Source organism: Chiloscyllium plagiosum, unplaced genomic scaffold (assembly GCF_037043375.1).
Source record: "Chiloscyllium plagiosum isolate Xiang-an unplaced genomic scaffold, Cpla_swu_hap1 HiC_scaffold_45, whole genome shotgun sequence".
Classification (NCBI taxonomy): Eukaryota; Metazoa; Chordata; class Chondrichthyes; order Orectolobiformes; family Hemiscylliidae; genus Chiloscyllium; species Chiloscyllium plagiosum.
In genome coordinates, this window is record NW_028270183.1 from 22351978 (window position 1) to 22366502 (window position 14525).

The 14525-nt window shown below is 45.9% G+C and overlaps 1 protein-coding gene across 11 annotated transcripts in view; it reads left to right on the top strand.

Moving 5' to 3' along the window:
* Positions 1-14525, top strand: part of LOC122552175 (adhesion G protein-coupled receptor L1-like) — a 631704-nt gene that overhangs the window by 606258 nt on the left and 10921 nt on the right. For 6 of the 11 annotated variants that reach the window (XM_043694723.2, XM_087983421.1, XM_087983420.1 and 3 more), the window contains one exon: positions 9049-9216. In XM_043694723.2, coding sequence (XP_043550658.1) covers positions 9049-9216 — 168 coding nt within the window. The remainder of the gene's footprint in view (positions 1-9048; positions 9217-14525) is intronic. The other 5 variants (XM_087983422.1, XM_043694733.2, XM_087983425.1 and 2 more) reach the window with 1 other exon arrangement.

The following is a 14525-nucleotide window of genomic DNA, read 5'->3' on the forward strand; positions in this document are numbered from 1 at the left end:
TAAATTGGAGAAAGGCCAATTTTGACGGTATTAGGCAAGAACTTTCGAAACCTGATCGGAGGCAGATGTTCGCAGGTAAAGGGATGGCTGGAAAATGGGAAGCCTTCAGAAATGAAATAATAAGAATCCAGAGAAAGCATATTCCTGTCAGGGTGAAAGAGAAGGCTGGTAGGTATAGGGAATGCTGGATGACTAAAGAAATTGAGGGTTTGGTTAAGAAAAAGAAGGAAGCATATGTCAGGTGTAGACAGGATAGATCGAGTGAATCCTTAGAAGAGTATGAAGAAAGTAGGAGTATACTTAAGAGGGAAATCAGGAGGGCAAAACGGGGACATGAGATAGCGTTGGCAAATACAATTAAGGAGAATCCAAACGGTTTTGCAAATATATTAAGGACAAAAGGGTAACTAGGGAGAGAATAGGGCCCCTCAAAGATCAGTAAGATGGCCTTTGTGTGGAGCCACAGAAAATGGGGGAGATACCAAATGAATATTTTGGATCAGTGTTTACTGTGGAAAAGGATATGGAAGATATAGACTGTAGGGAAATAGATGGTGACATCTTGCAAAATGTCCACATTACAGAGGAGGAAGTGCCGGATGTCTTGAAATGGCTAAAGGTGGATAAATCCCCAGGACCTGATCAGGTGTACCCGAGAACTCTGTGGGAAGCTAGAGAAGTGATTGCTGGGCCTCTTGCTGAGATATTTGTATCATCGATAGTTCCCGGCTGAGGTGCCGAAAGACTGGAGGTTGGCAAACGTGGTGCCACTGTTTAAGAAGGGCAGTAAAGACAAGCCAGGGAACTATAGACCGGTGAATCTGACCTCGATGGTGGGCAAGCTGTTGGAGGGAATCCTGAGGGACAGGATGTACATGTATTTGGAAAGGCAAGGACTGATTCGGGATAGTCAACATGGCTTTGTGCGTGGGAAATCATGTCTCACAAACTTGATTGGGTTTTTTGAAGAAGTAACAAAGAAGATTGATGAGGGCAGAGCAGTAGATGTGATCTATATGGACTTCAGTAAGGCATTCGACAAGGTTCCCCATGGGAGACTGATTAGCAAGGTTAGATCTCATGGAATACAGGGAGAACTAGCCACTTGGATACAGAACTGGCTCAAAGGTAGAAGACAGAGGGTGGTGGTGGAGGGTTGTTTTCAGACTGGAGGCCTGTGACCAGTGGAGTGCCACAAGGATCGGTGCTGGGCCCTCTACTTTTTGTCATTTACATAAATGATTTGAATGCGAGCATAAGAGGTGCAGTTAGTAAGTTTGCAGATGACAGCAAAATTGGAGGTGTAGTGGACAGCGAAAAGGGTTACCTCAGATTACAACAGGATCTGGACCACATGGGCCAATGGGATGAGAAGTGGCAGATGGAGTTTAATTCAGATAAATGTGAGGTAATGCATTTTGGGAAAACAAATCTTAGCAGGGCTTATATACTTAATGGTAAGGTCCGAGGGAGTGTTGCTGAACAAAGAGACCTTGGACTGCGCAGGTTCACAGCTCCTTGAAAGTGGAGTCGCAGGTAGGTAGGATAGTGACGAAGGCGTTTGGTATGCTTTCCTTTATTGGTCAGAGTACAGGAGTTGGGAGGTCATGTTGCGGCTGTACAGGACATTGGTTAGGCCAGTGTTGGAATGTTGCGTGCAATTCTGGTCTCCTTCCTATCGGAAAGATGTTGTGAAACTTGAAAGGGTTCAGAAAAGATTTACAAGGATGTTGCCAGGGTTGAAGGATCTAAACTACAGGGAGAGGCTGAACAGGCTGGGGCTGTTTTCCCTGGAGCGTCGGAGGCTAAGGGGTGACTTTATAGAGGTTTACAAAATTATGAGGGGCATAGATAGGATAAATAGACAAAGTCTTTTCCCTGGGGTCGGGGAGTCCAGAACTAGAAGGCATATGTTTAATGTGAAAGTGGAAAGATATAAAAGAGACCTAAGGGCAACTTTTTCTCGCAGAGGGTGGTACGTGTATGGAATGAGCTGCCAGAGGATGTGGTGGAGGCTGGTACAATTGCAACATTTAAGAGACATTTGGATGGGTATATGAATAGGAAGGGTTTGGAGGGATATGGGCTGGGTGCTGGCAGGTGGGACTAGATTGAGTTGGGATATCTGGTCGGCATGGACGGGTTGGACTGAAGGGTCTGTTTCCATGTTATACATCTGTGTGGCTCTATGACAAATGTGTTAGAGTCTATGATGAAGTGACCAGGAAGGTTGATGAAGGCTGGGCAGTAGATGTTGTCTGTATGGATTTCAGTAAGGCCTTTGATAAAGTTCCACATGAATAGGCTGCTCTGGAATTTGAGATCACATGGAATCCAGAGAGAGCTGGCAAACTGAATACACAATTAGCTTGATGATAGGAAGCAGAGGGTAATAGTTGAAGAATGCTTGCCGGACTGGAGGCCTATGGCTAATGGAATGCCTCGGGGGTTAGTTCTGGACCTATTACTGTTTGTTATCTATATCAATGATTTGGATGAGAATGTACAAGGCATGATTAGTCAGTTTAAGATACTAAGATAAGCGTATCGTGGATAGTGATGAGGTGATCAGAAATTACAGCAGGACCTTCATCAGCTTGGGAAGTGGGCTGAGAAATGGCAAATGCAGTTTAATATAGACAAGTATGAGGTCTTGCATTTTGGAAAGTCAAATCAAAGCAGGAATTTCATGCTGAATGGTAGTGCATTAAGGGGTGTAGTGGAACAGAGGGATCTTGGAGTCCAGCTGCACAGTTCTCTGAAATTGGAGTTGAAGATCTGGACCCAGGTCTTCAACTCCACAGGTCTCTGTTCCATAATTGGTCAATAAGCACTCACAAACACTCTGGTTCTTTAAGACTTCACTCTTACCACTGAAGGAGGTGGCTCGAGAAATCGTCGATGCGTTGGTGATTATTTTCCAGAGTTCAATAGATTCAGGATCAGTTCCTGCGGATTGGAGAGTGGCTAATGTTGTACCACATTTTAAGAAAGGTGGGAGAGAGAAAGCAGGAAATTATAGACCAGTTAGTCTGACTTCAGTGGTGGGAAAGATGCTGGAGTCTATTATAAAGGATGAAATTACGACACATCTGGATAGTAGTAACAGGATAGGTCAGAGTCAGCATGGATTTATGAAGGGGAAATCATGCTTGACTAGTCCTCTGGAATTTTTTGAGGATGTAACTCTGAAGATGGATGAGGGAGATCCAATAGACGTACTGTACCTGGACTTACATAAAGTCCCACATAGGAGGTTAGTGAGCAAACTTAGGGCGCATGGTATTGGGGGCAAAGTACTAACTTGGATTGAAAGTTGTTTGGCTAACAGGAAACAAAGAGTAGTGATAAACGGCTCCATTTTGGAATGGCGGGCAGTGACCAGTGGGGTACCGCAGGGATCAGTATTGGGACCGCTGCTTTTTACAATATATATTAATGATATAGAAGATGGTATTAGTAATAACATTAGCAAATTTGCTGATGATACTAAGCTGGGTGGCAGGGTGAAATGTGAGGAGGATGTTAGGAGATTACAGGGTGACCTGGACAGGTTAGGTGAGTGGTCAGATGCATGGCAGATGCAGTTTAATGTGGATAAATGTATGGTTATCCACTTTGGTGGCAAGAACAGGAAGGCAGATTACTACCTAAATGGAATCAATTTAGGTAAAGGGGTAATACAAAGAGATCTGGGTGTACTTGTACACCAGTCAATGAAGATAAGCATGCAGGTACAGCAGGTAGTGAAGAAGGCTAATAGCATGCTGGCCTTCATAACAAGAGGGATTGAGTATAGAAGCAAAGAGGTTCTTCTGCAGCTGTACACAGGGCCCTGGTGAGACCACACCTGGAGTATTGTGTGCAGTTCTGGTCTCCAAATTTGAGGAAAGACATTCTGGCTATTGAGGGAGTGCAGCGTAGGTTTACAAGGTCAATTCCTGGAATGGCGGGACTACCTTACGCTGAAAGACTGGAGCGACTGGGCTTGAGTTTAGAAGATTGAGAGGGGATCTGATTGAGACATATAAGATTATTAAAGGATTGGACACTCTGGAGGCAGGAAACATGTTTCCGCTGATGGGTGAGTGCCGAACCAGAGGACACAGCTTAAAAATACGGGGTAGACCATTTAGGACAGAGATGAGGAGAAACTTCTTCACCCAGAGAGTGGTGGCTGTGTGGAATGCTCTGCCCCAGAGGGCAGTGGAAGCCCAGTCTCTGGATTCATTTAAGAAAGAGTTGGATAGAGCTCTCAAGGATAGTGGAATCAAGGGTTATGGAGATAAGGCAGGAACAGGATACTGATTAAGGATGATTAGCCATGATCATATTGAATGGTGTTGCAGGGTCGAAGGGCAGAATGGCCTATTGTCTATTGTCTATTTATTTCTTCATACCACCGGCTGCAGAGTGTCCGGGAACACAGAAGTTGAGCACTTCCATATTCCTCTGAGGAGCTTCATGCATGGCTTAAAACAAAGACATTTTTTATACTTTTCTTAAGTAAGGGTACAGGCCATGATCACATAGTACGTTCAAACAATTTCCAATTAATACACAATACTGTTTTCTTTGACAGTTACTTGGTCCAATGATATTTCCTGGGAACCAACTTTATTTTCCAACACTTAGGCCACCCTTATCTCACTAATGGAGCCATTGCACCTGGACCTGAAGGTCAGTTAGGATGGCTAGTAATGTCTTTTTTAGTAGAGGTATTTCTATGCTTTAAAGGGTGCATTGTCTGCTAATCTTTAGAGGGCATCAGTTTAAGGTTTGAAGGGAAAGAATAACATGGAACGTGAGAGGAAACCTTTTTACACAGAGGGTGGTACGGGTACATTTAAAAGGCATTGGGATAGGCAAGGTTTAGAAGGATATAGGCCAAGTGCAGGGAAATGGGGTTAGCTTAGATGGACATTTTGGGCAGCATGGACCAGTTTAGGCCAAAGAGCCTGTCTCCATATTGTAGGACACTATGGCTCTCAAGGTCAGCAAGCTGTCCAGCTGTCATGGTTCTTATAGGCACCAATGATAGAGGAAAAAAGGGATGAGGTCCGACAAGCAGAATTTGGGGAGTTAGGAGCCAAGTTAAAAAAGTAGGACCTCAGAGGTAGTAATCTCAGGATTGCTACCAGTGCCACGTGCTAGTCAGAGTAAAAGTGAAAGAATAAGTAGGATAAATGCATGTCTTGAGAGATGGTGCAGGAGGGAGGGTTTCAGATTTTTGAGACATTGGGACTGGTTTTGGGGGAGGTGGGACTACTACAAATTGGATGGTTGACATCTGGGCCAGACTGGAACCAATGTCCTGGGGGTACTTTTGCTAACACTGTTGGGGAGGGTTTAAACTAATGTGGCAGGGGGATCCGAACCAACTGATGAGGTTAGTAGACAGTAAGGAAGTAGTAACTAAAACCAGTAAGGAATTAGATGATGAAGTCAGCATGACTAAGGGAAAGAGTAGGCAGGAAGCAGATGATGAACTCAAAGGGACAGGTGGTCTGAAGTGCATTTGTTTTAATGCAAGAAATGTAATAGGTAAGGCAGATGAACTTAGGGCTTGGATTAGTACCTGGGAATATGACATTATTTCTATTACTGAGATTTGGTTGAGGGAAGGACATGGTTGGTAACTAAATATCCCACGATATCAATGCTTCAGGCAGGATAGAGAGGGAGGTAAAAGAGGTGGAGGAGTTGCATGACCGGTGCATTTGTTTTAATGCAAGCAATGTAATAGGTAAGGCAGATGAACTTAGGGCTTGGATTAGTACTGGGAATATGATATTATTGCTATTACTGAGACTTGGTTAAGAGAAGGGCATGATTGGTAACTAAATATCCCAGGATATCGATGCTTCAGGCAGGATAGAGAGGGAGGTAAAAGGGGTGGAGGAATTACATTACTGGTCAGAAAGGATATCACAGCTGTGCTGAAGGAGGGCACTATGGAGGACTCGAGCAGTGAGGCAATATGGGCATAGCTCAGAAATAGGAAGGATGTGGTAACAGGCCTCCCAACTGTGAGCACAAGATAGAGGTACAAATATGTAAACAGATTATAGATTATAGAAAGATGTAGCAGCAACAGGGTGGCGGTGATAGGAGTTCTTAATTTTCCCAACATTGACTGGGATTCACTTAGTGTTAGAGGTTTAGATGGAATAGAATTTGTGAGGGGCATCCAGGAATGTTTTCCAGAGCAGTATGTAAATAGTCCAACTTGGGAAGGGGCCATACTGGACCTGGTGTTGGGGAATGAGCCCAGCCAGGTGGTTGAAGTTTCAGTAGGGGATTACTTGGGAATAGTGATCACAATTCTTAAGTTTTAGAATACACATGGACAAAGATGAAGTGGTCCTAAAGGAAGAGTGCTAAATTGTGGGAAGGCCAACTATAGCAAAATTTGGCAGGGGAATATGGATTGGGAGCAGCTGTTTGAAGGTAAATCCACATTTGATATGTGGGAGGCTTTTAAACAGAGGTTGATTAGAGTGCAGGGCAGACATATCCCTGTGAAAATGAGGGATAGAAATGGCAAGATTAGGGATGACAGATGTAATTGTAAGACTAGCTAAAAGGAAAAAGGAAGCATACATAAGGTCTAGGGAATTGAAAACAGACAAAGCTTTGGAAGAGTATCGGGAATGCAGGACAAATCTGAAACAAAGAATTAAGAGGGCTAAAATGGGTCACAAAATATCTTTAGCAAACAGGGTTAAGGAAAATCCCAAAGCCTTTTATTCGTATATAAGGAGCAAGAGGGTAAATTAGAGAAAGGGTTGGCCCACTCAAGGACAAAGGGGGAAAGTTATGCGTGGAGTCAGAGAAAATGGGTGAGACTCTTAATGAGTACATTACATCGGTATTCATTGAGGAAAGGGACATGACCAATGTTGAAGTTAGGGATAGATGTTTGATTACTCTAGGTCAGGTGGGCATAAGGAAGGAGGAAGTGTTGGGTATTCTAAAAGGCATTAAAGTGGACACGTCCCCAGGTCCGGATGGCATCTATCCCCGGTTACTGAGGGAAGCGAGAGAGGATACATCTGGGGCCTTAACAGATATCTTTGCAGCAACCTTGAAGACGGTTGAGTTCCCGAAGGACTGGAGAATTGTTAATTTTGTCCCTTTAGCAGGGATGATCCAGATAATTATAGACCACTGAGCCTGACATCAGTGGTAGGGAAGCTGCTGGAGAAGATACTGAGGGATTGGATCTATTCCCATTTGAAATAAAATGGGCTTATCAGTGATAGGCAACATGGTTTTGTGCAGGAAAGGTCATATCTTGCAACTTACTAGAATTCATTGAAGAACTGACAATGTTGATTGATGAGGGAAGGACTGTAGATGTTATATACATTGACTTCAGTAAGGAGTTTGATAAGGTTCTCCATGGTAAGCTGAATGGAGAAAATGAAGTTGCATGGCATCCAGGGTGTACTAGCTAGATGGACAGAAAATTGGCTGGAGACAGAGAGGTAGTAGTGAAAGGGACTTTCTCAAAATGCAGAACTGTGACCAGTGGTGATATAAATAAATGAGTTGGAGGAAGCTATCAGTAGTCTAATTAGCAAGTTTGCAGGTGACACTAAGATTAGTGGAGTAGCAGATAGTGAAGGGGACGGTCAGAGAATGTACCAGAATATGGATAGATTGGAGAGTTGGACAGATAAATGGCAGGTGGAGTTCAATCCAGCCAAGTGCGATGTGATGCATTGTGGAAGATCCAAATCAAGAGCGAACTATACAGTAAATGAAAAAGCCCTGGGGAAAATTGATTGACAGAGCGATCTGGGTGTTCAGGGCCATTTACCCTGAAGGTGGCAACGCAAATGAATAGAGTGGTCAAGAAGGCATACAGCACGCTTTCTTCATTGGATGGGGTATTGAATACAAGGCTTGGCAGGTCATGTTACAATTGTATAGGACTTTGGTTCAGCCAAAGTTTGAAATACTGTGTACAGTTCTGGTCACCAAATTACCAAAACGATGTGGATGCTTTGGAGAGGGTGCAGAGGAGGTTCTGCAGGATGTCACGTGATATGGAGGGTGTTAGGTATGAAGAGAGGTTGAGTAGATTAGGATTATTTTCATTAGAAAGATGGAGGTTAAGGGCATCCTGATTGCGGTCTACAAAATCATGAAGTGTATAGACAGGGTGGATTGCAAGAAGCTTTATCCAGAGTGGAGGACTCAATTACTAGGAGTCACGAGTTCAAGGTGAGTGGGGAGAAGTTTAAGGGAGATACGCATGGAAAGTTCTTTACACAGAAGGTGGTGGCTGCCTGGAACACGTTGTCAGCGGAGGTGATAGAGGCGGACACGGTAGCGTCATTTAAGATGGATCTTGACAGATACATGAATGGGCAGAGAACAAAAGGATACAGATCCTTAGAAAATAGGTGACAGGTTTAGTTAGAGGATCTGGATAGGCACAGGCTTGGAGGGCCAAAGAGCCTGTTCATGTGCTGTAATTTTCTTTGTTCTTTGTAGGCCCCAAAAGATATGCTAACAAGCCTCAAAGCAATTTTTATGTCAGTCTTTCATGGGATGTGGGCATCATTGGCAAGTACAGCATTTGTTACCCATCCCTAACTTCCCTTGGACTGAGTGAACTACTAGAACACTTCAGAGGGGAATTCAGAGTCAACCACATTGCTTTGGGTCTGGAGTTACATGTAGGCTAGATTAGTAAGGTTGGCACCTTCGCTAAAAGATATTAGTGAACGATTACTGAGAGCAAATTCCAGATTTTATTCATTGAATTTACATTCCACAAAGTGCCCCATAATCTGAAGGGTACATTCCACAAAGTGCCCCATAGTCTGAACCATGTCCCCATAGTCTGAAGGTTACTAGTTCAATGATATCATGGCTGGACCATTAAGTCTCCTCATCCCGCTCCAAGCTGCATCCCATCTCTGCTGGAATGAACTACTCTGATGGTACATGGGCCCACGTCATTGTGGGTTATCGCACAGTGTTTGCGAGCTGTCCTACCGTAACTTGTCTTTTCCTCCCTGCTTCTCTCCTCAGGTCCACAAGGAGTATAGTAAGTGCCTGCGGCACGCCCACTGCTGTAGCCGCCCCACTGCTGGGGTCTCCCACGGCAACCTGAAGACTTCCACCATCCGGAACAGCAGCCGGTACTACACTGGTACTCAGGTACAGAACGCTGCGGCGAGCAGGAGGATGGCTGAAAAGGTCATTTTTTGACAGGGTCATATAAAGTTGAATTGTGTTGTTGTCCGTTTTCTCAGACGATCGGTTCTTCAGCGAATTCAGCCTCTTGGCGTGTGGGAGATGGGATGGGTCATCCAACCAAATGCAAAGCATTTCATCATTGAGGAGCTGGGGGTGGCTGTGTATGTGTATGTGTGTGAGATTTGGCAGGTGTCTCTCCCCACCATTGACCTGCCCTTAACGCAGTAACTCCCATTCCAAAGTCATACAGCACAGATAGACCCTTTGGCCCAAACTACTTTATGCGAACCAAAATGTCCATCCACACTAACCCCATTTCCCTGCATTCAGTATATATTTTTCTAAACTGTTCCTATCCATGTATTTGTCCAAATGTCTTTTAAATGTTGTTAATGTACCCAGCTCAACCACTTCCACTGGCAGCTCATTCCATCTGCACACCAGCCTATGTGTAAAAAGGTCGCCTCTCATGTTCTCTTTTATGCTTTCCTCTCTAACCTTAAACTGATGTCTTCTAGTCCTTGATTCCCCAACCCTGGGGAAAAAACACTAAGTGTGTTCACCCTATCCATACCTCTCATGAATGTATAAACTTCTATAAGATTCCCCCCTCAGTCTCCTATGCTCCAAGGAAGAAAATTCCTAGCTTGTCCAACCTTTACCCTTTCACTTAGACCAATGAGTCCTGGCAACAGCCTTGTAAATTTCTTCTGAAGTCTTTCCAGTTTAACAACATCTTTGCTATAGCAAGGTGATCAAAACTGAACACAATACTCCAAATGCAGCCTCACCAACATCCTGTGCAACATAACTTCCCAATTTTTATACTCAACACCGACTGATGAAGGCCAGTCCAAAAGCCTTCTTCACTGCCCTGTCTGTGACTCCACTTTCAGAGAACGGTGCAGCTGAACTTCAAGGTCCCTCTGTTCCACTACACTCCTTAAGGTTCTACCATTCACCATGAAATTCCTACCTTGATTTGACTTTCCAAAATGCAAGACCTCACAATAATCTATATTAAACTGCATTTGCCATTTCTCGGCCCACTTCTCAAGCTGATCAAGGTCCTACTGCAATTTCTAATAACCTTCCTCACTGTCTACAATACTGTCTATTTTAGTGTTATCTGCAAACCTACTAATAATAACCTGTACATTCTCATCCAACTCATTGATATAGATCACAAACAGTAATGGGCCAACACCAGCCCCTGAAGTATTCCACTCGTCACAGGCTTCCAGTCCGATAAACATCCTTCCACTAATACCCTCTACTTCCTACCATCAAACCAATTGTGTATTCAATTTGCCAGCCCTCCCTGGATTCCATGCAATCTAACCTTCCAGAGCAGCCTGTAGAACTTTATCAAAGGCCTTACTGAAATCCATATAGGCTTTGTCTACCAGCCTGCCTTCGTCAATCTTCCTGGTCGCATCATAATAGAACTCTTAACAAATTTGAGGCATGATCTCCCATGCACATGCCATGCTGACTATTCCTATTTAAAACACTGTTTTTCCAAATGCGTGCATATCATATCTCTCACATGAGGTGACAATTGTCCTCACCTCAGAAACTGTCCCCCCTGTGGGAATCCCACTTCACAACTTGTTTCTGACATTGTCAACAGACCCTGACATCAACCTGTTTACAATTGCCCAACGTTAGCAGCATGATACAACATGTAAAGTGATTAAAACTTGATTCCTTTTAAACCAGTCAGTTTTATCCATAGTTTCAAAAACAGCTATCATAGTTGTTTGAATGGCAGGAGCCAAATATAGACTATTTCCAGAGATAATCCAACCATTGCTCTAAATTATTGTTGGGTCAATGATACAGCCCTGCCTTGTTTCTGGATAGCCGGTGCAGCCTCAGGCCTGATGCTAGGTTGTTGGTGTAGCCTCGGACTTTTTGTTAGGTGGATGGTACAGCCTCGGGCCTGTTGCTTGGTCAGTGCTGCAGTCTCAGGCCTGTTGCAACGTCGGTGCTGAAGCTTTGGCCTGTTGATGAATCGGTGCTGCAGCATGTAGTTCTTCTGCATCATTGGGCTGTTGCTAGATAGTTGTTGCTGGATCAATGCGGCAGCCTCAGGACAGCATAGATAGCCCTTATTCTGGATTAGTGGTGCTGAAAGAGCACAGCAGTTCAGGCAGCATCCGAGGAGCAGTAAAATCGACGCTTCGGACAAAAGCCCTTCATCAGGAATAAAGGCAGAGAGCCTGAAGCATGGAGAGATAAGCTAGAGGAGGGTGGGGGTGGGGAGAAAGTAGCATAGAGTACAATGGGTGAGTGGGGGAGGGGATGAAGGTGATAGGTCGGGGGGGGAAGGGTGGAGTGGATAGGTGGAAAAGAAGATAGGCAGGTAGGACAAGTCATGGGGACAGTGCTGAGCTGGAAGTTTGGAACTAGGGTGAGGTGGGGGAAGGGGAAATGAGGAAACTGTTGAAGTCCACATTGAAGTCCTGGGGTTGAAATGTTCCGAGGCAGAAGATGAGGCATTCTTCCTCCAGGCGTCAGGTGGTGAGGGAGCGGCGGTGAAGGAGGCCCAGGACCTCCATGTCCTCAGCAGAGTGGGAGGGGGAGTTGAAATGTTGGGCCACAGGGCGGTGTGGTTGATTGGTGCGGATGTCCCGGAGATGTTCCCTAAAGCGCTCTGCTAGGAGGCGTCCAGTCTCCCCAATATAGAGGAGACCTCATTGGGAGCAACGGATACAATAAATGATATTAGTGGATGTGCAGGTAAAACTTTGATGGATGTGGAAGGCTCCTTTAGAGCCTTGGATGGAGATGAGGAAGGAGGTGTGGGCGCAGGTTTTGCAATTCCTGCGGTGGCAGGGGAAGGTGCCAGGATGGGAGGGTGGGTTGTAGGGGGGCCACGGTCTTTGCAGAAGGCGGAAAGGGGTGGGGAGGGAAATGTATCCCTGGTGGTGGGGTCTTTTTGGAGGTGGCGGAAATGTCGGCAGATGATTTGGTTTATGCGAAGGTTGGTAGGGTGGAAGGTGAGCACCAGGGGCATTCTGTCCTTGTTATGGTTGGAGGGGTGGGGTCTGAGGGCGGAGGTGTGGGATGTGGACGAGATGCATTGGAGGGCATCTTTAACCACGTGGGAAGGGAAATTGCGGTCTCTAAAGAAGGAGGCCATCTGGTGTGTTCTGGTCCTCCTGGGAGCAGATACGGCAGAGGCGGAGGAATTGGGAATACGGGATGGCATTTTTGCAAGAGGTAGGATGGGAGTCGGTGGGTTTGTAAAAAATGTCAGTGTCAAGTCGGTCGTCATTAATGGAGATGGAGAGGTCCAGGAAGGGGAGGGAGGTGTTGAAGATGGTCCAGGTAAATTTAAGGTCAGGGTGGAATGTGTTGGTGAAGTTGATGAATTGCTCAACCTCCTCGCGGGAGCACGAGGTGGCGCCAATGCAGTCATCAATGTAGCGGAGGAAGAGGTGGGGAGTGGTGCCGGTGTAATTACGGAAGATTGTTCTACGTAGCCAACAAACAGGCAGGCATAGCTGGGGCCCATATGTGTGCCCATGGCTACCCCTTTGGTCTGGAGGAAGTGGGAGGATTCGAAGGAGAAATTGTTAAGGGTGAGGACCAGTTCAGCCAAACGAATGAGTGTCGGTGGAAGGGTACTGTTGGGGACGTCGGGAGAGGAAAGAACGGAGGGCTTGGAGGCCCTGAGTCTTGGCGGATGGAGGTGTAGAGGGATTGGATATCCATGGTGAAGATGAGGGCCGGGGAAACGGAAGTCTTGGAGGAGGTGGAGGGCATGGGTGGTGTCTTGAACGTATGAGGGAGTTCCTGTACTAGGGGGGATAGGACAATGTCAAGGTAGGTAGAGATGAGTTCAGTGGGGCAGGAGCATGCTGAGACAATGGGTCAGCCAAGGTGGTCAGGCTTGTGGATCTTGGGAAGGAGGTAGAACCGGGCAGTGCGGGGTTTCCGGACCATGAGGTTGGAAGCTGTGGGTGGGAGATCTCCTGAGGTGATGAGGTTCTGTATGGCCTGGGAGATGATGGTTTGGTGATGGGTGGGGTCATGGTCGAGGGGGCGGTAGGAAAAGGTGTCCTCGAGTTGACGTTTGGCTTCAGCAGTGTAGAGGTCAGTGCGCCAGTTTTACCTGCACATCCACTAATATCATTTATTGTATCCGTTGCTCCCGATGCGGTCTCCTCTACATTGGGGAGACTGGACACCTCCTAGCAGAGCGCTTTAGGGAACATCTCTGGGACATCCGCACCAATCAACTACATCGCCTTGTGGCCCAATATTTCAACTCCCCCTCCCACTCTGCCGAGAACATGGAGGTCCTGGGCCTCCTTCACCGCCGCTCCCTCACCACCTGACGCCTGAAGAATGCCTCATCTTCCGCCTTGGAACATTCAACCCCTGGGCAGCAATGTGGACTTCAACAGTTTCCTCATTTCCCCTTCCCCATCTCACCCTAGTTCCAAACTTCCAGCTCAGCACTGTCCCCATGACTTGTCCTACCTGCCTATCTTCTTTCCCACCTATCCACTCCACCCTCCCCCGACCTATCACCTTCATCCCCTCCCCCACTCACCCATTGTACTCTATGCTACTTTCTCCCCACCCCCACCCTCCTCTAGCTTATCTCTCCATGCTTCAGGCTCTCAGCCTTTATTCCTGATGAAGGGCTTTTGCCCAAAACGTCAATTTTACTGCTCCTCGGATGCTGCCTGAACTGCTGTGCTCTTCCAGCACCACTAATCCAGAATCTGGTTTCCAGCATCTGCAGTCATTATTTTTACATAAATAGTCCTTAGCCTACTCTGTTAAGCGTGCTTCTCAGTTTTTTCACTGTCTCAATGTTTTTACTCTCCCAGGCGGTGGATTCAAGGAGTCTGAGCTGAGAAAGTGGAAGGATTTGCCTCTGGTTCTATCTAGCTCCCATCTGCCAGTACTGTCCAATAAGATCTTTGTTCTATAATCTTGTTGGGGGGTCGACAGGGAAAGCGGAAAGTGCTCTCTCCATTCAATCCTGTTCTTTTCCATTTAAACGATCGCCTGTAGCCATCGTCTGAGAAACTGTGGTGATGTACTGTGTTCTTGCTCTCCAATGTCCCCACCTTTTGCTTTCGCAGTGCAGCTCTCTGTCCTTGTCCCTGCTCTGTTCTGTTTGTTCGTTCAAAGCGTTCCTCTGGGCAGCTTAGTCGCCTACATGTGCACCTGTATAAGATGAGCTGTCTACAAATAGGAACCACTACAGCACCCAAGGAAAGTTACTGCTGACCTGAAGGTGGTTGATTTTTTAAAATCCTTTTTTAAGTGGGAGGAGGTGGATT